The sequence below is a fragment of the Culicoides brevitarsis genome, chromosome 2, assembly GCF_036172545.1.
Source record: "Culicoides brevitarsis isolate CSIRO-B50_1 chromosome 2, AGI_CSIRO_Cbre_v1, whole genome shotgun sequence".
Lineage (NCBI taxonomy): Eukaryota > Metazoa > Arthropoda > Insecta > Diptera > Ceratopogonidae > Culicoides > Culicoides brevitarsis.
The window spans coordinates 36,351,220-36,378,627 of NC_087086.1; the positions used below are offsets into that span (position 1 = coordinate 36,351,220).

General features: G+C 29.2%; 4 protein-coding genes across 4 annotated transcripts in view; 2 read left to right on the top strand and 2 right to left on the bottom strand.

The window, feature by feature from the left end:
- Positions 1 to 6,555, top strand: part of LOC134830697 (diacylglycerol kinase 1) — a 32,371-nt gene extending 25,816 nt beyond the window's left edge. The window contains 10 exon segments of the mRNA XM_063844252.1: positions 503 to 689; positions 692 to 973; positions 1,055 to 1,108; positions 2,413 to 2,457; positions 2,572 to 2,687; positions 3,775 to 3,840; positions 4,967 to 5,122; positions 5,247 to 5,469; positions 6,129 to 6,310; positions 6,367 to 6,555. Of these exon segments, the coding sequence (XP_063700322.1) occupies positions 503 to 689; positions 692 to 973; positions 1,055 to 1,108; positions 2,413 to 2,457; positions 2,572 to 2,687; positions 3,775 to 3,840; positions 4,967 to 5,122; positions 5,247 to 5,469; positions 6,129 to 6,310; positions 6,367 to 6,456 (1,401 nt within the window). The 3' untranslated portion in view covers positions 6,457 to 6,555.
- Positions 6,556 to 14,138: 7,583 nt separating this feature from the next.
- On the bottom strand, positions 14,139 to 17,445 carry LOC134829046 (uncharacterized). Its single transcript, XM_063842037.1, has 3 exons — positions 17,336 to 17,445; positions 15,548 to 15,685; positions 14,139 to 15,351 (listed from the first exon to the last, which is right to left on the bottom strand). The coding sequence occupies exons 1-3, from the start codon at positions 17,443 to 17,445 to the stop codon at positions 14,139 to 14,141; spliced, it is 1,461 nt and encodes a 486-aa protein (XP_063698107.1).
- Positions 17,446 to 21,315: 3,870 nt separating this feature from the next.
- On the top strand, positions 21,316 to 22,788 carry LOC134829047 (uncharacterized). Its single transcript, XM_063842038.1, has 3 exons — positions 21,316 to 21,441; positions 21,568 to 22,008; positions 22,484 to 22,788. The coding sequence occupies exons 1-3, from the start codon at positions 21,340 to 21,342 to the stop codon at positions 22,772 to 22,774; spliced, it is 834 nt and encodes a 277-aa protein (XP_063698108.1). The 5' UTR covers positions 21,316 to 21,339; the 3' UTR covers positions 22,775 to 22,788.
- A 1,694-nt stretch (positions 22,789 to 24,482) lies between these two features.
- LOC134829943 (puromycin-sensitive aminopeptidase) lies at positions 24,483 to 27,377 on the bottom strand. Its single transcript, XM_063843255.1, has 2 exons — positions 27,260 to 27,377; positions 24,483 to 27,200 (listed from the first exon to the last, which is right to left on the bottom strand). Exons 1-2 carry the CDS (start codon positions 27,337 to 27,339, stop codon positions 24,581 to 24,583), a joined length of 2,700 nt encoding a protein of 899 aa, XP_063699325.1. The 5' UTR covers positions 27,340 to 27,377; the 3' UTR covers positions 24,483 to 24,580.
- Positions 27,378 to 27,408: the final 31 nt, after the last annotated feature.

The following is a 27,408-nucleotide window of genomic DNA, read 5'->3' on the forward strand; positions in this document are numbered from 1 at the left end:
TAAACAAAGCGTTGTCGGTCTTTGTTTGTGACTTTAATCATACATGTTAGTTACACACATGCTTTTAGTTTAAATGGGCCATTGTTGAGTTGCTGCCTGTCTCTCAATGGAAATCTCTTAGACACGATGCGACTAATCCAATTATGAGGGAGAAAAAGGCACTTTCTTTAAAACAAGACAAGACAAGAAGAAAGAACAAAAAAAAACTTAAATGACTGTTTTATTACATTTTCTTGTACTCTCATGAGTTGAGATTATCTCGACTAATTGAAGGGTATGAAGGTGGCCAAATTTTTTGTGCTCGAACGAAATGAAACAAGGCTTCTACATTACTTTTAATAATAAAATACGAAAAATTTGCTGCTATCTTTGTCACTATAAAGACAATAGTTTCGCTTTTTTGCTCGAAAAAATTTACTTTTATCTCAATTTTCTTTCGTTTTTCTCCTTTTGTGTGTCGAAAAAAGTGATAAAAGATTTTTTTCTCGTTTCTGGCTTGCAGCTACACAATCGGTGCGCATCAACGGTGAAAGCTGAGTGTACTTTGGGTGCATTTGCCAACTTAATATTGCCGCCAACGGCAATTTGTCCCACAGTTTTGGATCGTCAACGTTCCGTCGGCAATGCATCAATACGGAGCAAAGTAAATTTTTCATTTTTTGAATTTTCATTCTTTAATTTTTTTTCTTTTTTCGTCAAAAACAGAGCAGCAATGCGCCTCAAGCGATGCATTTTCAAATTACGCCGCCGCCAAACAGCAGTCCCTTGTTGGTTTTTGTCAATCCCAAATCCGGCGGTCGGCAAGGCGATCGAATTTTGCGAAAATTTCAATATTTACTCAATCCGAGGCAAGTTTACGATTTGTCGAAGGGCGGTCCGCTCGAAGGTCTCAACATGTTTAAGGATGTGCCGAATTTCAAGGTAATTTGTTGCGGCGGCGACGGCACCGTTGGATGGATACTCGAGACAATGGGTAAGAGTTGAAAACCGATGACAGGCTTGGGGGAAACATAACTCATGTTGAGTACTTTCATTGTTCGTGTTTTTCATGCAGATACAATTGAAATGGCATCGCAACCGGCAATCGGTGTAATTCCATTGGGAACAGGTGAGTATTCGATGAATTAGTTATGCTATGGAATGAAAGGAAATACGAGAAGGTTTTAGTGAATGAGAGTTTGTTTAGAACGGTTTTTGATTAAAATGAGAAAAAAAATTAAAAATGATTTCAATTCAATACAAATTATTAAAAATTATTTTTTAACAAAAAAAAAAAAATTTTTTTTTTTTGAATTGCTTTTTTTATTTTATTTTAAATATTGACAATACTTAAAAGAAAATATTTTTTAAATTTTTTTAAACATTTGAAAATATTTTTGATTAAATTTCAAACCTTTTTTTTTACATTAATTCAACTAAAAATTAATTTTGTAATTTTCAATAAATAAATAAAAATTAAAAATAAATTTAAAAAAATTGAAAATTAATTTTTAAAAATAATTAAATATATAATTAATAAACAATTAAGTATTTTTTAACGACATAAATAATTTTGCAATTATGATTAATTATTTTTTTAACTTTTTTTTATTTAAGATTTTTTTAATTTATTGAATTTTTTTTTTTTAAATAAAAATGTATTTTTAATTTTAAAAAATAATTTTTCAAATAAATTTAAAGAAAACTTTTCATAAATATTAAAAAAAATTGATTTGAGTTGATAAAATATTTGAATTTTTCTTATTTATTTTATTTCTATTTAATCATTTAATTAAAAATTATTAAAAAAATCAATATTTTTTTATATTTCGATTTTTTTATTTAAAATTTTTTATTTAATTTTTTTTTATTTTATTTATTAAAAATTTTAGTTTTAATTTTTAATTTAATTTTATTGAATTTTTGAAATTAATAATATTTTTTTAATTAAATTTTATTTTTAAATATTAATTTAAAAAAAATTATATTTTTTATTTTTTTTTTTAAATTTTTAATTTTTTAGTAAAACAATTAATTTAAATGGATTTAAATAATATTTTTAATAAATTATTATGATTTTTATGAATTTTGTATAAGAATATTTTTCAATTATTTTTATAAATTTTTTTTTTTAGACATTTTTTTTTTAATTTTTATTAAAATAATTATTTTTTTTATTATTTTAAATCAATTGAAAAATAATTAATTATTTTTTTAATTTTTTTTTTTTATTTTTATAAAATTTTTTTCTGAACTATAAAAAAATTGACTCGTTTTTCATTGAAAAACACTTTTAAAAAATACAAAACGCAAAAAACAACCAAAGAGGGAATATTTTATTGCAACATCCCACGTGTCACTGAATAATTATTTTTATTATCTAACACTCTTTTTCTTTCCCATTCCCATGACTGCGTGCAACGAAAACTACAGGCAACGATTTGGCACGTTGTTTGCGTTGGGGCGGCGGATACGAAGGTACGTTTAACACAATTAAACAAGAGAAACAGGTGTAAAGTTTTATTCATTATTACATTTATTCCCTCCGTTTTTAACTGTGTGACGTCAAAATACAAAAAAAAACGTCAATAGGCGAGAGCATACCAAAGCTTCTGGAGAAAATTACACGAGCGAGCACCGTTATGATGGACCGCTGGAGCATAGAAGTGAAGAATAATCCGCAACAAGATCAACCGCCACACCCCAAAGTAATAAATAAATAAATTTAAGTGCTGCAAGGCAATGAAAACGAAACGAAAATAGCTCCGAAGCAATTTTTCTGCTTTTATTTTGTGATAGTTCATGCACTTTGTTTGACCGAAAATACGACTTCGTCACAGAATTTCATATAAATTACGCTGTCAAGCTATTTTAACCGACATTTATCTCCGAAAGACGAAGGGATAAATGGATAAACAATGGATATTGGCTGGTTTTCTGCACTAAAAATGCCCATTTTCATTCGAATATTGCATTTTTGTGCGGCGTAAGGGACCTGTCGTCTCCATTTGACGTTCCATTGTTGTCTGAAATCTGTTTTGCGGTTGTTTTATGTGGCTTGCTGCTGCTAAAAATTATGCGGCACTCAATAAAAGTGTCAATTGTGGTCGTGTAATTGCTTTTTGTGCTAACGAAATATGGCACGAACGCATTTCCGCATGAATTTTTTATGACAAATCACATTTTCGTTTCGTTTTCGACCTTTTTTCCCCTGAATTTCTGTAAAAATTTTTTTTTTCATAGGTGACACTTTCGGAAAACGTACAAAAAGTAATTGAATTATCGCAACGCACGACACTGCTTTGTTCCGTGGAGAAATCTGTGATCCAGACGATTGAGGAGACGCGCACGAACAAAAAAACCACCGAAATTTCCATCGAAAATTCGAAGCGCGTCTTGCTAAATGACAATAATCTATCAACGTCGTGCGCGGTGACGGAGAAAAGTTGCGAAATTTCCCGCAGCAGGCACGAGATGCAGAATGGCGACGAGAAAACGGACGAAAATGCGGATGGAAGTCTTGTTGAGGAGAGCAAAACGGAGACATTTAATGACAAGGAAGAAATTATTCCGAAAAATAACAACAACAACAATAATGTCATTAGTAGGAATGATTCGACGGCGCCATCGACGCCATTGACGCCAACTGCAATTACGGCAAGCGACTCGTTCGGCTCGAATGCACTGACGAAGATCATGATGAACACGAGTAGTAGTTGCGGGAATTTGTTGCTGAGTGCAAATACATATCAAAGCGGGGGAAATAAAGTTGCAGCGAGTACGGATCAAATTCAGCCAAAAACTATTTCGGATTTTACTGTGCCGTATAATATCATTAATAATTATTTTTCTGTTGGAGTGGTGAGTAAAATTTTATTTTTTTTTTATTTTTCCAAGAATTTTCGAATTTTTTAAAATTAATTAAAAAAATTTTTTTTTTTATATTTTTAACCAATTTTCAAAATTTTTTGTCAATTTATGATGATGTTTTAAAAAAAATCTTTAATTTTTCACAAAAAAAAAAAATTAATATTCATTAAATATTCAAAAAATAGTTATGAGAATTTATTTAATATTTCTTTTAAAGTTTTAAATTTTTGATATAAATTTAATTTTAATTTATTAATTTAATTTTAAATCAATTTAATATTTTTTACAAATTTTTAATGAAAAATTAAAATATTTATCAATTTTTTTTTATTTTATTTTATTTATTTATTTTTTTTTAAATTTAAATTAACTTTTAAAATATTTTTTAAAAATACAAAAAAAAAAATAATCAAATAAAAATTAAAAATTTTATATTTATGTATTTATAAATAATATAAATTAGAAAATTTTTTAAAAAGTTGAAAAAAATTAGAAAATTTCAATTTTATAAAAGTATAATTTTTTATTTTTTTTATAAATATCTAAAAAACTTTCAGTAATAAAAGCCAATTGAAAAAAAAATAAAAATTTATTTTTTAATATTTTTTACTATATTAAAAAGTTTAAATATTTTTTTATAATTTTTTGAATAATAAATTGCCAAAATATTTGAATTTATTAAATATTAATTAATGAATGAATTAAATATATTTTAAGATTTTTTTTTTAAATTTAAATTTAATAAAAAAAATAAATTTATAAATTTTTTTAAATATTTTGTTGAAGTTAAATTTAATTGAAATCAAAAAAAAAAAATAATTTTTGATATATTTTTAAAATTTTTAACAAAAAAAATTAATTCTCCAATAATGTTCAAAATTTTTTGGCCAATTTTGGTTGTTATAGGAATTTTAATTTATTTTTTATGAAGAAATATTTTTTAAAATTCATTAAAATTTAATTATTTCATTCAATTTTATTTACTTTTTGAACCAAATTTCTTTGAACAATTTTTATTTAAATATGTAACCTTTGCCTCAACTCTTGACCTAAAAACCCTCTTTGTTTATAAATCAAACCATTTTTCATATTTGCAATTTCTTTTGCTACTTTACAGGACGCTGCTATTTGTGTAAAATTCCATCTGGAACGTGAAAAAAATCCCCACAAATTTAACAGCAGAATGAAGAATAAATTATGGTACTTTGAGTACGCCACATCAGAAACATTTGCTGCATCATGCAAAAATTTACATGAATTTTTAGAGATTGAGGTATTTATCATCTGATTTTTTTTTGTGTGTGCTGCTTGTTTCAAGTTAAATATTAGAAATTTAAAAGCGCAATATAAATTCATGACTTTCACATCAATTTTTCGTTTATCATCTTTCCTTGCAGTGCGACGGCGTTTCGCTTGACATGGCAAACGGTCCTCAGTTGCAAGGCATTGCGCTGCTTAACATTCCCTACACTCACGGAGGCTCCAATCTCTGGGGTGAGCATTTATCGCATAAACGTCTCCGAAAAGGACCTTTTAAGAAGGTGAAAAAGTTGCGAGGATCGGATAAGGAATTGTCGGCAACGAGTTTTAATTCTGTGGATTTATCAATTGCTATTCAAGGTAAAATTTTTGTAAATTTTTAAAGTCAAAATTAATTTTTTTTTTAAATTTTATTAAAATGTTTTAATTTTAAAAGAATTAAATTTTGAATTTAAAAAAAAAATATTTTTAAAAAAATATTAATTTATTGATTTAATTTATAATTTAAAAAAAAATATTAAGAAAATATTTTGAATAAATATTAATAAAAAAAAAACTTTAAAAAATTAATTTTACTTTTTATGATTTGAAAAATATAAATTAAAAATTAAAAAAAAAATTAAATTAAATTTAAATTAAAAAAAATATACTTAGAAATTAAAAATAATTTTAAAAAATATTGATTAATTTATTATTTTAAAAATATTAAAAAAAAAACATTTTTTAAATTTTAAATATTTAATTTAAAAAATTTAAAAATAAAAAAAAATAATAAAATATTTTAAATAAATATGTTTTTATTTAATAATTTTTTTAATAAATTTTTAAACAAATTTTTTTAAATAATTTTTTTTTTAATAATAATATTTAATGGTATATTTAATAAATAAATATTTCAATAAAAAATAGTTAAAAATTTTTTTTTTAAAATAAATTTTATGAATTTAATTTTTTTTTTTTGGTTTAAAAATTATATTTTTAATTAATTTCTTTTTAATATTTAAAAAAATATTTTTCAGACATCGGCGACAATCGCATCGAAGTCATAGGCCTCGAAAACTGCTTACACATGGGTCAAGTGAGAACAGGCCTTCGAGCATCAGGACGTCGTTTAGCGCAATGTAGCGAAATAAAAATAACAACGAAGAAGACATTTCCCATGCAAATTGACGGAGAACCTTGGATGCAAGGACCGTGCACTGTAAGAACCTGAAAAAAATATTTTTACTAAAAAATTTCATCAAAATTTATTTTTAGATCCACATTACTCACAAAAATCAAGTTCCTATGTTGATTGCCCCGCGTTCCGAGAAAGGAAAGGGATTCTTTAGTTTCCTAAAAAGATGACTAGGACGGAACAAGAGTTATTCCGACGACGTTCCTAACGAATAATTCTTGCGCGAAAACTATCAGTCATCAACTTTTTATGACAAAAAGAGGCCAAATATGAACCAACAAATCCTAAAAACTAAAAAAAAAATAAAATTTATGTAAATTAAGCTAAAATTAGTGTAAAAATATTAAAGAAATGTCTTATAACTTGGCGTGATTATAAAAAAAATGAATAGCTGTGACTTGAATATACTCGTCTTATTGAATATTTTGTAAAATTAAATTAGATTTTAAGGTTAATCGTAAAATTTATAATTAATAATGGAAATTCTTCCATTCATGTCAAACATGAAAAAATTTTTTGTTAGTACTTTCCATCTCTTTTTCTCTAAAAAAAATACTAAAACTCACCTGTTATTGTAGTTTTTAAGAAAAATATCACGCTATCTCTACTCTTACGTCTCTCTAAAAAAAATCTCTCATAAAATTTATAAAAAAAAAAAAATATTTGTAGTGAACCTATCTAAAAATGTTAAATGTTATGTTTGTTGTTCCTATATAAGTACTAAGAAGAGAAAAAACTATCGAAAAAAAATCAGGAATTCCGCGAGACCTTTTCTCTGGTGACGAGTTGAGCCCCTCAGCATCAGAGTTTTGTTCCATTAACGGATTTCTTTTCACTAAAAAAAAACTTAAAAATAGAAAATCGAGAAAAATGGACCAAAAATCCAATCCTATCAAACCTACCGTTAAATTAATTATTAAAAAAAATGGTTTCCGCTTCTTCATATTTTTTGTTATTTTATTTTTAATTCTTGCTAAATTTATAAAAAAAAAATAATTAAGAAAAAAATTAAAAAAAAATTAGCGATTAAAATTTGTACATAAGAAGTTCTTGCAAATGAACAAAAAAAATAACGCAGACATTCAAGAACAATGGTTTCAAGCTTTAAAACTATTTACGAGCATTCATTCGCAAAATACAAAAAATTGTACATAGTCTTAATTTTGGGAAATTTTTTTTTCGGTCGAAATATTTAAATAAGGATAGGATTTAATAAAAAGATAAGAAATAGAATAGCAGTCAAAAAAAAAATAAATAAAAAAATCTATAAAGGACAAAAAATTAGGTAGAAAGGAATCAAAATTGAAAAAAAAAATTAAAAAAAATTGGAAATGCGCTTTTTGTAGTTTTCTTAAATTTTTTGCTTCCATCTTCCTTATGACACAAAAAATCAAACAAAGCTTGATACTTTTAATCAATCGTTGTTTCTATAAACTACTAAAAAGATGTTTGCTTGTCTGAGATAAAAAAAAATATTTGTAAAAAAAAACTTTCAATGAAATAAATTTTTGTTTCACTTTATTAAAAAGAACAGAATTCGATCAGAGTTTTAATATTTTTTTTTTTACATTTTTTAATTTTTTTTTAATTCTTGAGATTTTTCTTTAGAAACGTTGTTCTTGGAAGTAATATCCAGATTTGTAATTAGCTGGAACAGGCAACCATTTTGTTCCAATGGGTCCTGATGCGGTCTTCAACAGGACATTTCTTCCGGCGATTGGTTGTTCAACGCCCGAGGAAGATGTCGATGAAGATCCATGAAGAGAAGTTGTGGCAGTGTAACGAACATTTCCAGCTAATGGGCTTTGTTGAACGTGACTTTTGGTTAAAGGTTGCGAAACGACAGTTTTCGTGACGAGAGTTTTGGTATTAACAGCATCTTTTAAGCCATTTGGTTGAGCTAAGCTTCCTCCAGTTACGCGAAATCCGATTTCAGGACCTGCTTCGTACGAAAGATCGTGATTGCCTGCTTCGTTTTTGTAGGAATAATGACCTCGAACGATGCCAGCGTTACCGGATTCTTTGCGGGAATGATCTCCGGTGTCGTATTCGATTGTGTATGATTCGAATTTGTTTGTGGGTTTTTCTTCGGATTTAACGAGGACAGCAGGTTGAGAGACAGCGGGAGTTGCTTGAGTTTCTGTCCATGATTTTTGAACATTTCCAGATCTCCATTTTTCAGCTGATCTTGTGTTGAATTCGTCACTTAATCCATTGGCAGTTTTTAAGCTTCCTCCTAAAACGACAAATCCCTTTTCAGCTCCTGCTTCGTATTGGAGATCATGTGTTCCAGCTTCATTTGTGTATGAGTATGAGCCTCGAACGTTTCCAACACGATCTGATGATTCTTGACGAGCAGAGTCTCCTGTGTTATATTCGAAGCTATAAGATCCATCATTATCGGATGAAGATTCATCAGATTTGACGAGAACAGCAGGTTGAGAAACAGCAACTACAGAAGCTCCTTGATTTTCGGTCCATGATTTTTGAGCTGCTCCTGATCTCCATTTTTCAGCTGATCGTGTGTTAAATTCATCACTTAGTCCATTAGCTGTTGCCAAACTTCCTCCTGTAACAACAAATCCCTTTTCAGCTCCAGCTTCGTACATAAGATCATGTCTTCCAGCTTCATTAGTATAAGAATAAGATCCTCGAACATTTCCAACACGATCAGATGATTCTTGACGGGCTGAATTTCCTGTGTCATATTCGAAGCTATATGATCCGTCATTGTTTGAAGGAGTATCAACAGTCTTAACGAAAACATTAGGTTCAGAGACAACAACAGCAGGTTGAGCAACAGTTACAACGGAAGCTCCTTCATTTGCATTTGAGCTCCAAGATTTTTCAACAGAGCCTGATCTCCATTTTTCAGCTGATCTTGTATTGAATTCGTCACTTAATCCATTAGCTGTTGCCAAACTACCTCCTGTAACTACGAATCCTTTTTCAGCTCCTGCTTCATACATAAGATCGTGTCTTCCAGCTTCATTAGTATAAGAATATGATCCTCGAACATTGCCAACTTTGTCAGATGATTCTTGACGAGCGGAATCTCCTGTATTGTATTCGAAGCTATATGACCCGTCGTTGTTTGGAGTTTCAACAGCTTTAACGAGAACAGCGGGTTGAGAAACAACAACGGCAGGTTGAGCGACAGCAACTACAGAAGCTCCTTGATTTTCAGTCCATGATTTTTGAACATTTCCAGATCTCCATTTCTCAGCTGATCTTGTGTTAAATTCATCACTCAATCCATTGGCAGTTTTTAAGCTTCCTCCTGTTACAACGAAACCTTTTTCAGCTCCAGCTTCATACATAAGATCATGTCTTCCAGCTTCATTGGTATAAGAATAAGATCCTCGTACATTTCCAACACGATCAGATGATTCTTGACGAGCAGAGTCTCCTGTGTTATATTCAAAGCTATAAGATCCATCATTATTTGGAGTTTCAACAGCTTTAATAAGGAAAGCGGGTTGCGAGACAGCGACAACGGGAGTTGCTTGAGTTTCAGTCCATGATTTTTGAGCTGATCCAGATCTCCATTTCTCAGCTGATCTTGTATTGAATTCATCACTTAAACCATTAGCTGTTGCCAAACTTCCTCCAGTTACGACAAATCCCTTTTCAGCTCCTGCTTCATACATAAGATCATGTCTTCCAGCTTCATTGGTATAAGAATAAGATCCTCGAACATTTCCAACTTTGTCAGATGATTCTTGACGAGAAGAGTCTCCCGTATTGTACTCAAACTTGTATGAACCATCATTATTTTCATCACTCATTTTCACACTTGGTTCAACCCAAACATTTTTCGTTTCGACTTTTTTCACAGCGAAACTTTCTTTTGGCGGTAAATAAGCATTATTCACTGCAGGAGATTCTTCAGCACTTTTCACAAGTCCTTCTGTTTCAGGTTTAAATCCATCAACGCCTGCTGTGTATTTAACAACGACAGATCTTCCGTTATTGTTGTAAGTATAACTGCCTTGAACTTCGTTATCCTTGCTGCCTGTTTGCGTTGCATAACTTCCTACTCCCGTATCGTAACCATAACTGTAAGCGCCATCATTTTTGCGCAAATAAAATTCAGCTCGACCGTTATTTGGAATAGCAGGAGCGACTCCCGATAAAACGGTATCGATCGCACATAAAACACAAAGGATCGAGAATATTTTTGTACTTTGTCTCATAATTGTTGCTCTGTCGATAATGTTACTTTTTTTAGAAACAACTAGAAGCACTACTATATCTTCACTTCACACTTAAAAGAATAGTCTACTTCAATTGAAATCCAAAACAAATCTGACTGTTTGAACGGATGGCATCCTGCTTTTATACATACTACAACACTTGATCGAGTAATTATTTTTTTCGCAACTAGATTTCTGTGTCGTCTCTCTTCTCCGTTCTGTCTCGTCTCTTTGTAACATATTTACTAAAGTACATCCTCGGAATTACGTCGTAGATCTATGAGAAGCGGTAAGAAGCAATAACAAGATGGAGAAAAAAATTCATTTACAATTTTTTTTCATCCAGCACGGATGTTTTAGTTTTGTTTTTTTTTGCAAGCAGTGCTGGGAAAAGATATGGATTAGTTTTAGATCAAATAATTGTTTTGTCGTGTCTAATTACTTAACTGAGGATTTAACACCTTCAAAATATTTGAGGAATGAGGTTTAGAAGTTTTCCTTTCATTTGCTCTAATTAAGTACTTTTGGAAGGAGAATTAGAGTAAATATGGATTTCTGTCTCTGAAACATATTGAAGCGTCTTCCGTCCTTTTTATGTATGGTAAGCATAAGTTATTTTCCTGTTTGTCTGAAAGACAACCCTAATATATCTTTACGCAGCAAAAAATGAAGAAGCAAGTTGTTGAATGTGTATAAAAAAGTGATATCACCCATGTCAGACTAACTAACTATATTTGTATCGCAATTTACAAATAATTTATTTGCCAAGGTCATCCTTTAATCAATCTGAAATATTTTTGATACATATATTTTAATTAGTATTGTGACATCTACAGTGTTAAAAAATTTGGATGAATAAGTAAGTAACGTTACCCAAGTAATTTGCATGTAACATAATTAAAATTTTTTTAAAGAACTTAAAGAATGTCAGTCCGTTGAAAAATATTTTAATGATACAATTTACAAATTTTACAATTCTAAGTTTTGGATCGATGAATTTTTGTTATACAAATTCTCATAGAAAAGAAAAAATAACTTTAGTGAAAAAAATTCTTAATAATATTAAGAAAAATGCTTAAAATCACTTACCTACTTAACTAACTTCGTAAAATCATCCATAGAACTGCTCCAATTTTGAACTTTACAAAAAGCGATCACATCAACTCCTTTCAAGCTTCGTCGAGTCTTTTTATTTCTAATTATATTCTTGGGACAAGAGCTAACAAGATGTGACTAAAAATATCTTCCTGGCGCGTCATGACGCTGTTATTTTTAACTTTTACTTTTTGAAAACTGGTTTTCCTTTTTCTTAACAATTTTTTTTTCTTTACATCTTCGCAAAAAAAAATCTTGTTCTTATCCCGGATTCCATCTTCAATTTTTTTTACAAAAAAAAAAACACTCATAAAATTGAAACTTAACGACAAATTATAGAACTACACTTGACTCTGATTTCAAAAAAAATCTCGCTAACGATTAATTAAAAGTTCATCATCTTCAATTTATAAAAAGTATAAAATTTCTGACATCCAAGTATATCAATGATGCGTTGAGTCAAGGTCGCAAAGTTGCATCTTCTTCTTTTCTGTTATCTTCTTTTTATTTTTGTTTCTTTTTCCTACGCTTCTAGCAATTATTACAACGTTAACAATTATCATTATATAGCAATATTATGCACGAACGAAACGAATAAAAAAATCATAAAAAGTATTCGAGTTTCGCGAAAGTGACTTGAAGCGAGATACAAAAAAAAATATAGTACAAAGAAACAAGCGACGAACTCGATTTTTAAATTAATGTAGATTATTTTGTTAAAAAAAATTATTTAGTTTTAATTAAAAAATATTGAGGCAGAACTAAGTTGATAAATATAGTTGAATTCTGGTTTCCTTATTCTAGAATTCGATCGAAATCAGTACAGTTAATATAGAATTGTATTTAAGAAGTGATATTAAGGCTGATACAAAAATAAAATTGCTTTCCAATTTTTATATGTTATGAATTTCAATTCTCTAAAGATAAATTGTAAAAAGTCAATTAAAAAGTAAATTATTATTATTATTTTTTTTTAAACATTGTCAAAAGTTATTTAAGTCTTTGAAAATTTTTCTATACAAAATTTGAAATTAAATAAGTATGAAAATATTGAATTTTGAACTTATTTTAACGGAAATTTTGAATTTTTCCCAAAAATTTGAAACTAAAATTTGAAAATTTTCTTACATAATAATTTTCTTTCATAAATAAAACACTCCAACTGGGCCTGAGGGAGGACTGTGATATATTCAATGGCAACGGATTAAATAGTGCACGACCAACAAAATTGAAATGTGAAAGAAAAGATGAGGTTTTTTAATCTTAATTTGATGAAATAAAAAATTAATAAAAATAAATAGATACTCGAAATTATATATTTTTACTAAAAATCATCAAAAAGTTAGATGGAAGGAAATTGAAAACATTTTTGATAATTACAACGGCCTAATTCACAAGATATCAGAAAGCGAGTAATTATTTATTAACAATATTCATAAAATCTGTGTTAAAGTATCATTTTACATCGTGAGTATTCTCTGACAAGTTTGATGATAAAATAAGATATCATTATCATCATTAAGATATCGTTTTGTGAATTTAAAAAAGAATGAAATATGATTTTCAGAAGCAAAATTCTTAAAGGATAAGTATAAATTTTTAGTTTAATTTAATTTATAATTATTTTTAATTTAATTTAAAGTTTTTTCTTATGTTTAAAATTTCATTTGAAAAAATCTTCTCTATTATTCAGAAGCTATATGGACCAAAAAATCACAAAAATTGAACAAACTTTTGCAAATCTGCGACAATCCTTTCTTCCAGGAAGGACGATTATTCAAAAGTTGTTGTGACAATTGACTTAAAGCTGTTTCTACAAATCAAACATAAACATTCAGACAAAAGCAACAAAGAAAATTTAACTTACAAATCGATATTCAAATGAGAGATTATACATTACTTTAACTGTTCACTTTAGTTCATTCAAAAACTTTTCTCCTCTTGCTTTTAACAACGATATCCCCTTTAAACAATCGGTCAGCACGACATTAAACGATGTACTAAACGACATTAAACATACTTTTTTATGCTGTTTTAATAAATATTTAACGATCTTCATTACAACGTGTACAAACCTTTTGGCAAACAAAACATATAACAACAAGTTATTGTACTTGAATAATTTATATCAAGGCCTTCTTCGGTCACTTGTCTTGTTGTGTTTTTTTTTTTTGTCTCATGATTATCATTTTTACTTTGTGTTTTATTATTAAATAACAACGCAACGGAAAAATGTATCAGATTATCACATCTTGTTAATGTGTCGTTTATGCGTACTAAACTACTCGTTTTCAGTATGTATTAAAGTGGCAATAAATTAAATGAATTAAACATTTTTTTTTTAACACAGAAGTGAGTTAAATGTAGTGTATGAAGTAACATTGAACTTGATTTCTGGAAGAAAGTGAAAGTATGACATTGAATGCACTTACCTCTCATAGTAGTAGGCCGGAATTCTCATCATTCAGCGATTGGAAGCCATTCAAATGAAATGCAATTCAATTAGATATATTTTTATATATTAGTTAGGTATATTATTCAACAGGTACTCCTCTATCTTGTTATTTTGTCTTTTTCTCCGTTATACGAGTTCGAGCATTTCGTTTTCTATACCTTGGAGGTTGTTGTGTTTGAAGTAATTCTTTTTCCAAATCAATGTTATGACGATCTCGATGGTTCGGTTGATGATGATGTTCCTTCTTGTGATGTTCATGTCCTTTCTCTTCGGTACTTACCTTCGTGAATGTACATGTGAACTCGTTGTTTCTGCCACGATCACATTTCGTCAAATCAGCAGTAGTTTCACTTCGCAATGCATCGCCGGGAGATGGCGCTCTCGTTGGTTGAGGCAAATCAATGTTGATAACCCGACCCTTGAACTTGCCATTCCACGAAGGCACAAAGTGCGAAGGGAACGTTGTGACATGCGTATGAATTGTTGTCGATGGCGGCGGAAGGAAATGCTGAACTGTCGAATACGAGCCGTCATAAGGATTGAAAGCTGCAGATGGAGGTTTCAATCCTTCAATGACGCTGTAATCGAGGTTCCCAAGAGATGTTGGAGGCAGAAAATCAGGACTTGAAAAGTCGATGAAGGTTGTTGGAGTGGTAGGAGGATGGGCAATTGATGAGGTAGAAACTGTCACAGTTGGAACGAAAGGTGTTGGCACAGGAACAATTGGAGGAGTTGGAAAAGCTGGAATTGGTGTTGGCGGAAGAAGATGCGTATTTGTTCCAACTGTACTTGAAACGATGCGATAACCAATCCCTGGTCCAGCAATGTATTCAACAGTTCGTTGAACTCCTTCATCATCAAGGTACGAATAAGATCCTCGAGTGATCCCATCACTTCCAGTTGTTTCAGTTCGACGTTGATCCGGACCAGCTGATATGAATTTGTATTGTCCATTAGGTCCTCGTTCAAAGGCGATCTTGCCACGTGCATTTTTATCAGTTTTATACAAAGGATAAGAGAAGCCAACATTAGCTGGCGAATCAGGTACTGAATTGGTAACCTCAAAGCCAGTTTCTTTTCCGGCATGATACTGAACTGAATGAGTTTCTCCAATGTCGTCTGTGTAACTGTATTGACCCTTGACATGACCCGTGCTGTCTGAACCTTCAGACTTTTGAACTGTAGGAGTTTTGTAATCATAACTGTAACTTGGATCATCATAGGGATCTGCGAGAGGATCATCTTGAGATCCTGTTGGAAGAGGTCCAACTTGTGATAGATCTTGATGTCGATGAACATTGGGACCACGTGCGCGAAAACTGTGAAAAGAAGGTACAAGGTCAGAAATTGACGCCTTGACAATGTGTTCAGTGAAGTGATGAAGCACAAAGTAGTCCATTGTATGAATCAACTCAACCATGGGAAAGTACTTCAAATCTTTTTCGTTTATTGAAAAGATAAGCTTTGTGTCATCATCATCTTCAATACTTTTCAAAAACCTTCAAATTTTATTACCCTCTCGGTCCTGCTGTATAGACAGTCTCTTCTATCTGCCCATTCTCAGGGTTTCTCGAACCATAACGTCCCGAAATCGCAGTCGATGGATTTCCCGCTGCTGTATGGTAATGCGAGCCTTCGTCACTATTCGACAATCTACAGACAGAGAAGCGTGTTAATGCTTTTGACATACAAATTAACAGCAAAAGGTGTTCGTGTAAAACACGTATGATGAGGTGCAATTATATTTATCGATTCATGAGGCATTTTATGAGAAAATTATGCAAAATTTGCGAGGTAATTAATTATTCATACGGCCTATTGTCTTACAAAGAAAAAAAAAGAGTTACATTGTGAACATGCAGATCAAGTCAAAACATTCGTTAGTTTAATGAAATTTGAACTTGGTAGTAGCGCAAAATTGACAACTGACACGTTTTTGGCGCGAAAATTCATTATTTATGCGAAATGATTGAATTTCTCTCATTGTTGGAAAATTTCAGGTAATTAAATCTTAAGATGTAAATTTTCAATTGAATTAAATTTTATTTTGAGTTAATTACAGGTGTTTCTTCCCGGATATGTGAAGTATTGAAGAGTCTTTGAGGCAAAACACTGAAGGTTTGTAAAGTAATAAACAAAATATGGGAAATATTTAAGGGATATTTTTGAATGACTTGCATTTTTAATGTAGGTTTTTGATACAAATTTTTAATTTGATGTTAATAAAATTCTATGAGAAAATTTTTTAAAAATCTAATTTTTTCAAGGCAAATGTGAATTCTTAATACAATAAAAAAAATAAAAAATTAAAAAAAAAAAGAATGAGTCAAGGAATGATGCCATACTGATAAAAATTTGTCATGAAATTCTAATTTTTGGAATTTTATTTCCTTGATCTGAATCTTAAAAGATTAGAAACTGAATGACAAAATTTAAGCTTTTATGTTTAATAAAAATTTATCTCGATTTTTTTTTTAGTTTTTTAAATAATTCAGAAAAAAATTTCATTTAAACTTATTTTGAGAATTTTTTAAATATATTTTTACTTAAATTATTTTAAATTTTTGATTGAAATTTGATTTTTTTTTAAATAAATAAAATTTAATCTAATTTTAATTTAACACAAATATTTGAAAAAAAAATTAAGAAAAATCATTTTTGTTAATTTTATTTATTTATTTTTTGGAAATTTTTTATTGAGAAAACGGATAAATTTTATTTATCCAATTTTAATTTCCAAATTTTTTGGTTCAAGTTGACTTTTTATGTTTTAAAAAACGATTTTTTTTTTTATTTTAGTCTATTATTTTTATTTATTTTTGAAAATCTTCAATGTATTGAATTTTTATTTATTATTTTATTAATAAAAAATTATTTTAATCGATTTAAATTTTTTACGGTTTTTAAGCTGTAAAAAATTTTAAAAACTAATCATTTTTTAAAATAATTTTTTTTTTTTAATTTATTTTTTTTTTTTTAAATTTTTTTAATTAATAAAAATTAAACAACACAAATACACGAAAGAAAAATTTAATTCAATTTGACTTAAGCAAAATTTATTTTTTATTGAAAAAAAAATAATTTTTTTAATTCGTCTTAAGGCATAAATTTTTATTATTTATGTCGAATACTTTGATTTTAAATTTCAAATAAAAATTTTTTTTTGTTTAATTTTCAAGAAAATTTTAATTCAATTTAAAAAAAATTTATAAAAATAAAAATGATTTTTCATAATTTTTCTTTTTGTTATACTTAACTTGAAATTAAATTAAATTTTAAAAATTTATAAAAATAAAATCTTACCCAAATGCATACGATCCATCTGCATTTATGTGATTATAATCTGTGTCAGCATCGGCAAGTAATCCATAAACATTAGTAGCTAATATGGCAATTAGTAGAATGTTATTCATTTTTTGTTTTGTTTTCTAATTTTTTCACAAAAAATTCACAGTTCAATAAAAATTTCTGCAATCACCTTAAGAAAAAATTAAAACAAAAAAAAACACTTGCTGATTATTATGAAAATTTTTTTGTTAAAAAAAATAAAAAATAACTGATTGCTCAAAAATGCTCCAATATGTTCAGAAATATTTCACTTTTTCTGCATTTATTATTCTTTTTGTTTATTGTTAGCTTTATTTTTATTATTATTTCATTTTATTTGTATAGAAAAACTTTTTTCTATGATAGTTTTATTATTTTATTTATTATTATTAAATAATAATAATGTTTTAATAAAACTTGTTGTTTTTCTGCTTCTTTTTATTTTTGTATTGTATTTAACTGAACATAATGGAGTGCTGCAGCACACCTTCTGCTCCGACAAACAAACGTTGAATAAAAAATAAAAAATCTTTGAGACAATAGAGCAAATTGTCTGTTTATTATTCCATTATTTTTTTTTCTACTCATTAACAGAAGCTACATGTCTTGGCACATGCACGCGTTTGATCGTTAAATAGTTACCTTTAACACTGAATTTAACCCGCTAAAACATTTTTACCGAACGGCGTGTAATAAAAAACTAACTGCCGTTTTTCTCGGTTCTTTTCCTTTTATATGGAATAAAGTTGGTTGGTAGTTTCGGGTGCAATATGTTAGAAACAAAGTGTGGATGAGAATTATTGGCTCGTGAAACGCGCGTGGCGTCGTGTCTCGTCGATCGTAGAAGGTACACGTGTTTTACGAAGATTTTCTCTATGAACGTGAGATAGAAAAATTGATTTTCTCAAATGTTTTGAGATAATTTGTTTAGATTTTTTAGGCACAATTGATTTATTTTATATCGATTTCTTGATCTTTTTGATAGTTTTTGAATTTTGGGAAAATATTTTACTTCCTTTTTTAAATTAGAATGTCAATATAAAAAATTTATTTTTCTTTTAATTATTTGAATTTTTCGTTTGAATTTTTATTAAAATTTTTTAATTTATTTGTTAATAGATGTACAAAAAAAAATTTTAAATCTTGAAAAAAAAAATTAATTTTATAGAAAAAAAAATTATTTTAAAAAATAAATTAAATTTTAAAAAATAATAAATTTATTTTTATATAAAAATATTTTTTTTTTTATTTTGAATAAAAAAAATAATTAAATATTTCTTAATAAAATAATTAATTTCATGAATTTTTTATTTATTAAAAAAAATAGAAAAAAACTTGAAGTAAAGTCAAATTCTTCAACTAACTAACTAAATATTAATTATGACTTATTAAACATTGGACCATCATTAAAGCCATCCAGAAGAATACCAAACAAACAAAAACAAGAAGTTTGCATAAAAACAATTGATCTTGATAACAAAAAAAAAATTCAAAAGATTCTTATTCTCAGATTCCTTTGTATATCTGGCAAAACAAATAAATACAAGAAAAAAATCAGCATTTTTAATTACTTCAAATCCATTCATTTGAAAAACGTTCATGTGACGATTGAAGATGGCAAAAATTTGATATTATGTTAATGAAATTTATGATGAATTTTTTAATTACAAATTCTTTGCAAGTCACTAAGTAACGTACAAAAAAAATGTTGAAGAGGAACAAAATTTATTTATTCGCGTAATTAGCATCTAATAAGCTCACTAATAGCAAATAATTAGAAATAAAAAATATCAAGGACACTCCCGAATAAAATGTCAACCGAAACTGATGAGTTTTAAAAAAATAACAAAAGAAGATCCAAAACTTGTAACATCTTAATTGACCAGAAACGACAAAATACCGAAGACAGCCAAATTAACGTCTTCTTTTACATTTTCATGCATTGCTGATTTTACAAGTTACAATATTAGTAAGGCACCCAATCGTAGAAATAGTTAACTGTTAATGAAATAAAATAAAAACTGTAATGCGTTTGGAGGTGAGAATTAAAGATTGATTTCCTTCCGAGAGCGATAGACTCGTAATTATTTTTTTTTTCGTTGAATGATCAACTTAAGCGATATTGAAGAACATCAAACGTTCGAAATTCATTCAATTGAAAAATATTTGTATTGTCTAGAATTTGTGATTGAATCTAAATTGTCTCTTATGAGATTTTGAACAATCGCCCTTTAAAGAGCAAATATAATAACCCAGAAAATTGAGGAAATGAAAAGCAAAGATAAGTCACACTTGTTTGATTTTTATCTTGTCTTCTTGAACTTTTCAACAAAAATGTAAGTGAGTTGTTTCTTTAATTGTAAATACTTTAAAATGTTTTTAAATCATATTTGTGTGACACGCTATTTATGATTAAATTGTTTGTAAAGGAAATTCCTTCATATTTTTGTTGAGTGACATGTGAATTTAGAGGTTTGTTTTGGTAAAAATATTTTGTATCAAGTTCATGGTTTGTTTTAGAAAATGAAATTTAAAACTTCTCATTAATTTTTTTAAAAATTAATGTGAGCGCATTTTTTTTTCTTCTATTAAGAGAAATATTTTTGATACAAATATTGTACTAATATAAGCCAAAACAAATAAAATTTATATATTTTAATATTTTTTAAATATACATAAGCGAAATCAAGAAACTTGAATTAAAATTTTATAGTTTTATTCTTTTTTGGCAATGTAATCATTTCAACTTGTATGAGACCAAAAAAAAAATATTATTTTTGAGCCATTTGGAAGATGTAGTTTACGTAATTTACGTAATTCTTCATCCGAACTCCATGTTGATCTTCTCTCCTTGATCTCCTTGCTGAGTAATTTAAGTAGAAAAAATAGCTTGACTTTGAGTTCATTATTCATATCGTATTCGTTTCCAATATCAAATCAAGGCATACACTTATAAATCTCTCCCATTGCTTCAATATTTGTTCCTCATTTGAAGGTACTTCTGATACAGTGGTCTTTGTAAATTCCTTATTGTATGTCTGAATTTTTGTATCTTTTGCATATTAGAAAAAATTTTGATGGCTAATAGAATAGAATCCATACGACTTTGTCATTTTATCTTTATGTCTTATGTTCTAAGAATTCAGAAGTCTTATATTCATCATTTCGTTTTTTTTTAATGGTTTGAATCTTTTATTTTTTCTAATTCTTGGTTAATTAAGTAATTTGTATAAAACTTAACTGTTGATCCAAGAAAGTTTCCTTTTGAAAATATATCAGCAGAATTTTTTCCATGGGCTCATGATCAAATCTTAATTTATATTTACCTGAAAAACTCTTTTAAATATTTTTAAAGAATTTTTTAAATTTAATAAAATTTTTTTTTTTAATTTTTTTAACAAAAAAAATTAAAACTTACCTTTTTAAGTATAGAAATTTTAATTTTATGTAACGGACAAACCACGCTGGAACATTTTTTCTAAAGAAACGCCCTTCAATTGTCATAAAAACATAACAATTAAACCAAACAAAGTTTAGTTGAATTGAATTGAATGAAATTCTGCATGTGAAAAACATTGACATTAGGATTAATTTTACATCTAAAACTGCATCTAAATACGGCATACTTGAAGTCGTTACTTCCTCTTGCCCCTTCTCAAGGTAAGTTGTAAATAAATTTTCAAAGACAATATTTTTTGCCAACAAACATCATTTCACTTTCATGATCTTCTCCAATCCATAACTTTCCCCCCACTCTGTCCGTTCGTTATCATCTCCTTCTACTTTGCTCAGCTCTCTAATATTGAAACGCATTATCAAACACTTCAGTCTTTCATTGCACTTGGTCACGTTCGGACTATCTTCGGCTAATTGTCATTCGTTTAAAAAACTGAAAAAAAAATTAAAATAAAAATTGACAAACGTGAAGTAATTTTACCTGTCTGTGTCGATCATCTTGCACACTTTGCATACCGGCTTTCATGATGAATTCCATCGACAAGTCAACGACATTTTTGGTCATCTTATATATTTGTGGATTATGTTGTAACCATAATGTTCAAGGTCAATCGCAATGGGGAAAGGTAAGAAATGAAGACGAGACTAGTTGTGCGTAAAAACAAAAAAAAAAATCAATGCAAAAATTTTGCAACAGATTTTTTTGTATTATTTTTTTGGGTCAAAAATTAACATTTTTCGGTATTTCGTAGAAAACGAGATGTTTATCGGCGCCGATAATGTCGAGTAAAGTCGAGAAAACGATTAAAAAGTGTCAAGAAGAAGTCAAAATTGAGTTAATTGAGGAAACTTTGCAACTTTATCATGAGTACCGCGAGAATTTGGAGGCACAATTACATGCTCAGGCTCATGCTTTGCAACATGAACAACAACATAACAATCACGAAGCACCATTGGAAGTTGTTCAAGATTTTGGTGAACATCATCCTCAAAGTCAGTTCCATCCAGATTTTTATACAACTCATGGATTTGAGGAAATTCCCGATAGTGAAGTTGAAGCAAGTCAGAAAAAGGGACAAAATGTTCCAACCACACCGAAAATGACGCAAGCTATTACTCGATCGAGACGAGATGCGTCAAGTGATTGGTTCCATCCAACGTTAATTTCGCATGAAGATAAATGGATCGCAGGGGTAAGTTTAATAAAAAAAATATTTTTTTAAATTATTAATTTAAAAAAAATTAAAAATTAAATTTATTAAAAAATAAAAAATTAAATAAATAATTATTTAATTAATAATTAATTTAATTTTAAAAATTAAAATTGTAAAAAAAATAAAAAAGTTCAAAAATTAAGGAAAAAAACTTAAAATCTACCTAATTTAAAAAAAAATTAAATAATTAATTATTTTAATTATTTTAATTTTAAAATAAATAATTAAAATTTAAAATAAATAATTTAAAAAATAAAAAAAATAATTAAATTATTAAAAAAAATAATTATTATATATTTTTTTAAAAATAATTTGATTTAATTTAAAAAATTTTTTAATAAATTAATTATTTTAAATAAATTTTTTTTATTTTTAAATTAAATTAATAGACTTTGAGCTCAAAAAATTACTTTTTTTAAAAAAAATAAATAAAAATCAATTTCTTACCTTTCAGTGCCTCATGCAATGCATTTACCGCAAAAACGATGCAGTCGATAAAAACGGATGGCCCACGCTCGATGGTTTAGTGTCGCTTTACACTGAAGGCGTCAACGAACAAGGATACTTTATGAATGCATTACGCGCCGTCGATACCTGCCTAAAGGGAGCATCGAAGAAGCACAAGGTCAATCGTAACGATATTCCATCTCGTGGTCCGTTGTGTGAAGTCTCCTTTGACGTTTTCGATTGCATATCCGATAAAATTACGGAATATTGTTCGGGCCACAGTCATGGCGGTAAATGAGTTGTTTAAATTATTTTTTTCTGCTGTTACGAGTGTAAATTGAATATTTTTTAAGATTTTTAGATATTAACTAGTCAGCGTTGTTGTTATTGTAATTTTATTTAAATTTTTTATGTTTTTTTTGTGCAATGCAAAAGTGCAACAAATGTGCAAAAGAAATAAAGAACAGTTATAAAATAATTCATGGGAATGACTTTTTTTTTTTTTTTTGCAAAGTTATGATTTAATTAATTTTTTTCATTATTTTTTCAGGTTTATTTTTTTTTATTTTTTGATAAATTTTGAAAATTAAATTTTATTTAATTAAATTCGAATTGGAGAAAATTACAAAAGTTGAAAAAATTAAAATTTTAAAAGATCAATTTTTTTATAATTTTTTTTTTTGACATCTTTAAATTTTACATCGGAAATGGCTCCTTTTAGAAAAAGTCCAAAACAAAAGTTGTTTTGGTAGAAAACCTTCAATTTGAGACGGAGAATGATTACAAAAGTTATTAAAAAAAAAAGCTTAATAAGAATAATTTTTTTTATTTTTCGAAAACGCAAAATTTAAAGAAAGTCGTTTTTAGTCCAAAAAAAATTTTTTTTTTTCAAAATTGCCAAAACCTTCAATTTGAGACGGAGAAAACAAAAGATTTTGAAAAATCGGTATGTGAGCCCTCATAATAAGACTTAAAATTTTTTTTAAAATAAAAAAAAACAAAAAAATTTGTATCATCGAAAACGCAATATTTTTTTGTTTTTTTTTTTTGAATCTTCAACTATTAAAAATAAATTTTAAAATCTTATGTGAGCCCTCATAATAAAATTTTTTAATTTTCAAAACAATTTTTTTTGTATCTTTAAATAATTTTTTTCCAAAACAAAATTTTGCCAAAAGATATTTTCTAATTTAATAAAAAAATTTTCAAAAAAAAAAAAAAAAAAAAAAAAAATTAAATAAAAAAATTTGAATAAAAATTAATAGTTAACAAAATTAAAAATTAAAACAAAATTTGAAAAAATTTATTTTCGACCTTTGAATTGGACATAAGAAAAAAATTTTTTTTTCAAAAATTATGAAAAAAATTTAAATGGCTCCTGTAAATCAAAAGCAATCCAATTAAAAAATTTTTGAGCGGAAACCGTTCTACAAAAACGAATTTTTCGACCTTTGAAATAAGACATAATTAAATTTTTTTTTTTTAATTTCTTTTTTTTAAATAAATTTAAAATTCAAAATAAATTAAAACGCAAAATTTCGAAAAAGTTGACAAAAAAAATAATTTAAAAAAAAATTTTTTAAATCAAAAAAAATTATTTGGGTTTAAATTTAATTAATTAAATTTTAATTTAATTTAATTTAAATTTAATTTTAATTTTAATTTAAAAATAATTTTTCTCGAAAACAATCGATGAAATATTTTTTTTTAAAAAAATAAAAATAAAAAAAAAAAAAATTAAAAATCACATAAATTATGATAATCAATGAATTAAATGTAAATTAAAATCAAAGAGTCTCATTAGACAATTAAACCATAAATTTAAAAAAATTGCATGTTCTACGAAACGAAGGTAAATAATCTACACGAGAGTGTCAAGGTCTACACAAAAATTGTATAAAATAATCATCTTTATCATTGTTCTTGTCTTTTGTCTCTTCCAAGTGTTTCATTAACAAACCTCTACTATACGTACAAACGCGCGAGAGAGAAAGGCAAAATAATGTTTAAATGCTTTATTTTGACAAGATAATTAGTTTCCGTTTTTGTTTACTCAGTTGACTCACTCAAAGTGATTCAATGTAATTTTTTTTCAAATTTTTTTTTAAATTCCCTTCAAATAAGCTTCAATCGACGCCCTGTCTCGGTTCAACCATTTCGTGCTCGAACGAATCGTCTCGACAGCTTGTTGAATGGTCCTCTCAGTACCCGGAAAATTATTTTCCTTGAAAAATTTCTCAACTTCAACAGCTTTTTCCTCCGACGCGAAATTTTCCGTCAAACTTTTCGCCATCCACGACAACAAATATCCGCCCTCATATTTTTTCTGGAACTCGCTGGCGTTTTGTTTGAAAAATTCCCATGTCAAATCGCGACCTGCTGTGTTAATGGCAGCTGCGGAGATGATCCGAACCGTTTCCGTGGATCGCGGTTCGCCTGACATCGCAAATTCCAAAACTTTTTTCAAGACAGCAGTGTCACGAATCGCTCCAAAGGCAAGTCCGAAGCGATCTTTCTCTTCCTGGCTCTCGGCGTTGCGATATAACTTCAACATGGCATCAAAAGTTGCTTGATTTCCCGTTTGCATTACTGCCTTGTACACCAATTGACGTAAATCGGCATCAACGTTCGTACCTTGTTCCTCGAAAATTTTTTTCGCTTCGGAAATTGTCTTTTCACACCCGGAAGAAATGAGACGAGCTAATACCAAAGGACGTAAAAGTGTGTCCAAATGACTCTCGTCCTTGCGTTTCTCCCATCCGAGCTTTTTCGCGATCGGAGTGTACAAATTCACGCAAAATTCGTTAAATTTCTCGCTAAAATCCGTATGCGAGAGAAGTAACTGCAATTTATGCAAATTTGTGCATGTCGCTTGCCACACCGTGTAATTATCTTCATCGCGATATGCATCGAGGAGTTTGAAAAGTTCAACGGTCGAGACTTTTCCAGCTTGGATCAACGCACAAAGGTCATCTAAGAGCCCTAAGCGGTCCAACGGCGGCAAAACTCGACTTTTTATAACGCCTTGCGTGACAAATGCCTCCAACATCTCCGGCAAATACTGCGTGCGGTAAAATCCGACAGTCCCCGGGTTGATTTTGATCCAATCCGCTTCCGAAACGTCTTCGATTTCGACTTCCGTTGTGGTTTTATCAAACACAAACGTCAAGGCGTCACGTTTTTTGGGCGTCGCGATGCTAATTGGGATCATCCACGTGGTTTTTTCATCGGCTTCGCTTCCGTCAGCGATAAAACGCTCCTGTTTGAGACTCAAAACACGCTTATTTCCCTGCTGAGTTGATTTTGTAACACTAACCACGGGAAATCCGACACTTTTTACCCAATTAGTCATCACTTGGGTAACAGGTTTTGATGCCGATTCAGCAAATGCCTTCCATAAATCCTCCGTTTTGGTGTTCCCATACTGATGGCGACTCAAATAGAGATGCATACCTTTCCGGAAGTCCTCGTCCCCGATGTAATTATGCAACATCCGGATCACACAAGCCCCCTTATTGTACGAAATCTCGTCAAAAATCTCATCAATCTCGTCCGGGTGCTGAACTTCAACCTCAATCGGGTGCGAACTCTTCAACGAATCCAAATCCAAGGCTCTTGTGTACATATCCGTCACAAATTGCGTCCAAATATCGAATTCCGGAAACAGGAAATGCACACATAAAAATTCACTGAAACTGGCGTAACCCTCATTCAGCCACAAATCCGTCCACCATTTCATCGTCACTAAATTTCCGAACCACTGATGGGCGATTTCGTGTCCGACGGTTAGAGCAATATGTTGTTTTTTCAGTAAAGAAGTGTTATTTGGGTCAACCAAGAGTAACGTCTCACGATAGGTTATTAGTCCCCAATTTTCCATGGCGCCACAAGCTAAATCCGCAATGGCAATTAAATCGAGTTTGGGCAACGGAAATCCGATGTTGAAGTAATTTTTGTAATACGGAAGGACTTTTACGGCGACATCCAAGGCATAGGTGCCCTGATTTTGTTTATTTAAAGGTGTATAAACTCGAACAAGAACCCCATCTTCGGATTTGGCTTCGATAAAATCGAATTCCCCAACTACAATTGCCAACAAATATGACGACATGATGGGACTTCTATCGAATTTCACGACTTTATGGTCGCCATCCTGCTCAAATTCGCTAATGACCGGCATGTTTGACAATGTTACGAGTTTTTTTGGGGCGATGACGGTGATATCGAACGTTGCCTTGAACTCGGGCGCATCAAAACAGGGGAAACAGCGACGTGCGTCGGTAGCTTCGAATTGCGTCACTGCCGCGAAACGAGGTTCATCATCGCCGTCGACGAAATATTTGCTGCGGTAAAAGCCTTTCATCTTGTCGTTGAGCTCCCCGCTGAATTCGACCTCGAATTCTGCCTCATCCGAGGGTTTTAAAGGAGTTTCGAAGGAAAAAGTGACAGTTTCGTCCTTTTCAGAGTCTTTTGTCTCCTTGGGGGACACTTCTTTGCCTCCTTTTACAATGAGAGATGAACTGCTGATGCGTAATTTGACGGCATTGAGCACAATTTCGGAGGTTTCCTCAACGACACGGAGTTTAATCTTCGTTTTTCCGTCGAACGTGAACGCTTTTAGGTTCGGTTTGAGCGTTAAGTCGTAATGTACGGGCTGGATTTTGTTACTCAACATCTTCTGACTCTCCAAATGACTTGCAAATGTACGTATGGTGCACAAAAAACTGCAATAAAAGCAAAAAAATATTAAAATTTATTTTTTTTTAGGGAAAAAAAATCAAACCTTGATGAAATTCTAGTTTTAGAACTTTTTAAATTGGAATTTTTGAGCAAAAAAGTACGGAAACGGCAAAAAATTCGCATTAAATGTCCCCGAAATGATCGAGACACCCAAAAGATTACCGGTGAAAGTGACGTATATGACAAAAATTT

Excerpts from the sequence above, each read along its gene's own strand:
- LOC134829046 (XM_063842037.1), bottom strand. The coding sequence starts at position 17,445 with ATGAATAACATTCTACTAATTGCCATATTAGCTACTAATGTTTATGGA. Across the intron at positions 15,686-17,335 it reads GATGGATCGTATGCATTTGG|ATTGTCGAATAGTGACGAAG; the intron begins GTAAGATTTTAT and ends CTCTGTCTGTAG. Across the intron at positions 15,352-15,547 it reads TATACAGCAGGACCGAGAGG|TTTTCGCGCACGTGGTCCCA; the intron begins GTAATAAAATTT and ends TTCTTTTCACAG.
- LOC134829047 (XM_063842038.1), top strand. The coding sequence starts at position 21,340 with ATGATGAATTCCATCGACAAGTCAACGACATTTTTGGTCATCTTATAT. Across the intron at positions 21,442-21,567 it reads GTCAATCGCAATGGGGAAAG|AAAACGAGATGTTTATCGGC; the intron begins GTAAGAAATGAA and ends GGTATTTCGTAG. Across the intron at positions 22,009-22,483 it reads AAGATAAATGGATCGCAGGG|TGCCTCATGCAATGCATTTA; the intron begins GTAAGTTTAATA and ends CTTACCTTTCAG.
- LOC134829943 (XM_063843255.1), bottom strand. The coding sequence starts at position 27,339 with ATGCGAATTTTTTGCCGTTTCCGTACTTTTTTGCTCAAAAATTCCAAT. Across the intron at positions 27,201-27,259 it reads AAAACTAGAATTTCATCAAG|TTTTTTGTGCACCATACGTA; the intron begins GTTTGATTTTTT and ends CTTTTATTGCAG.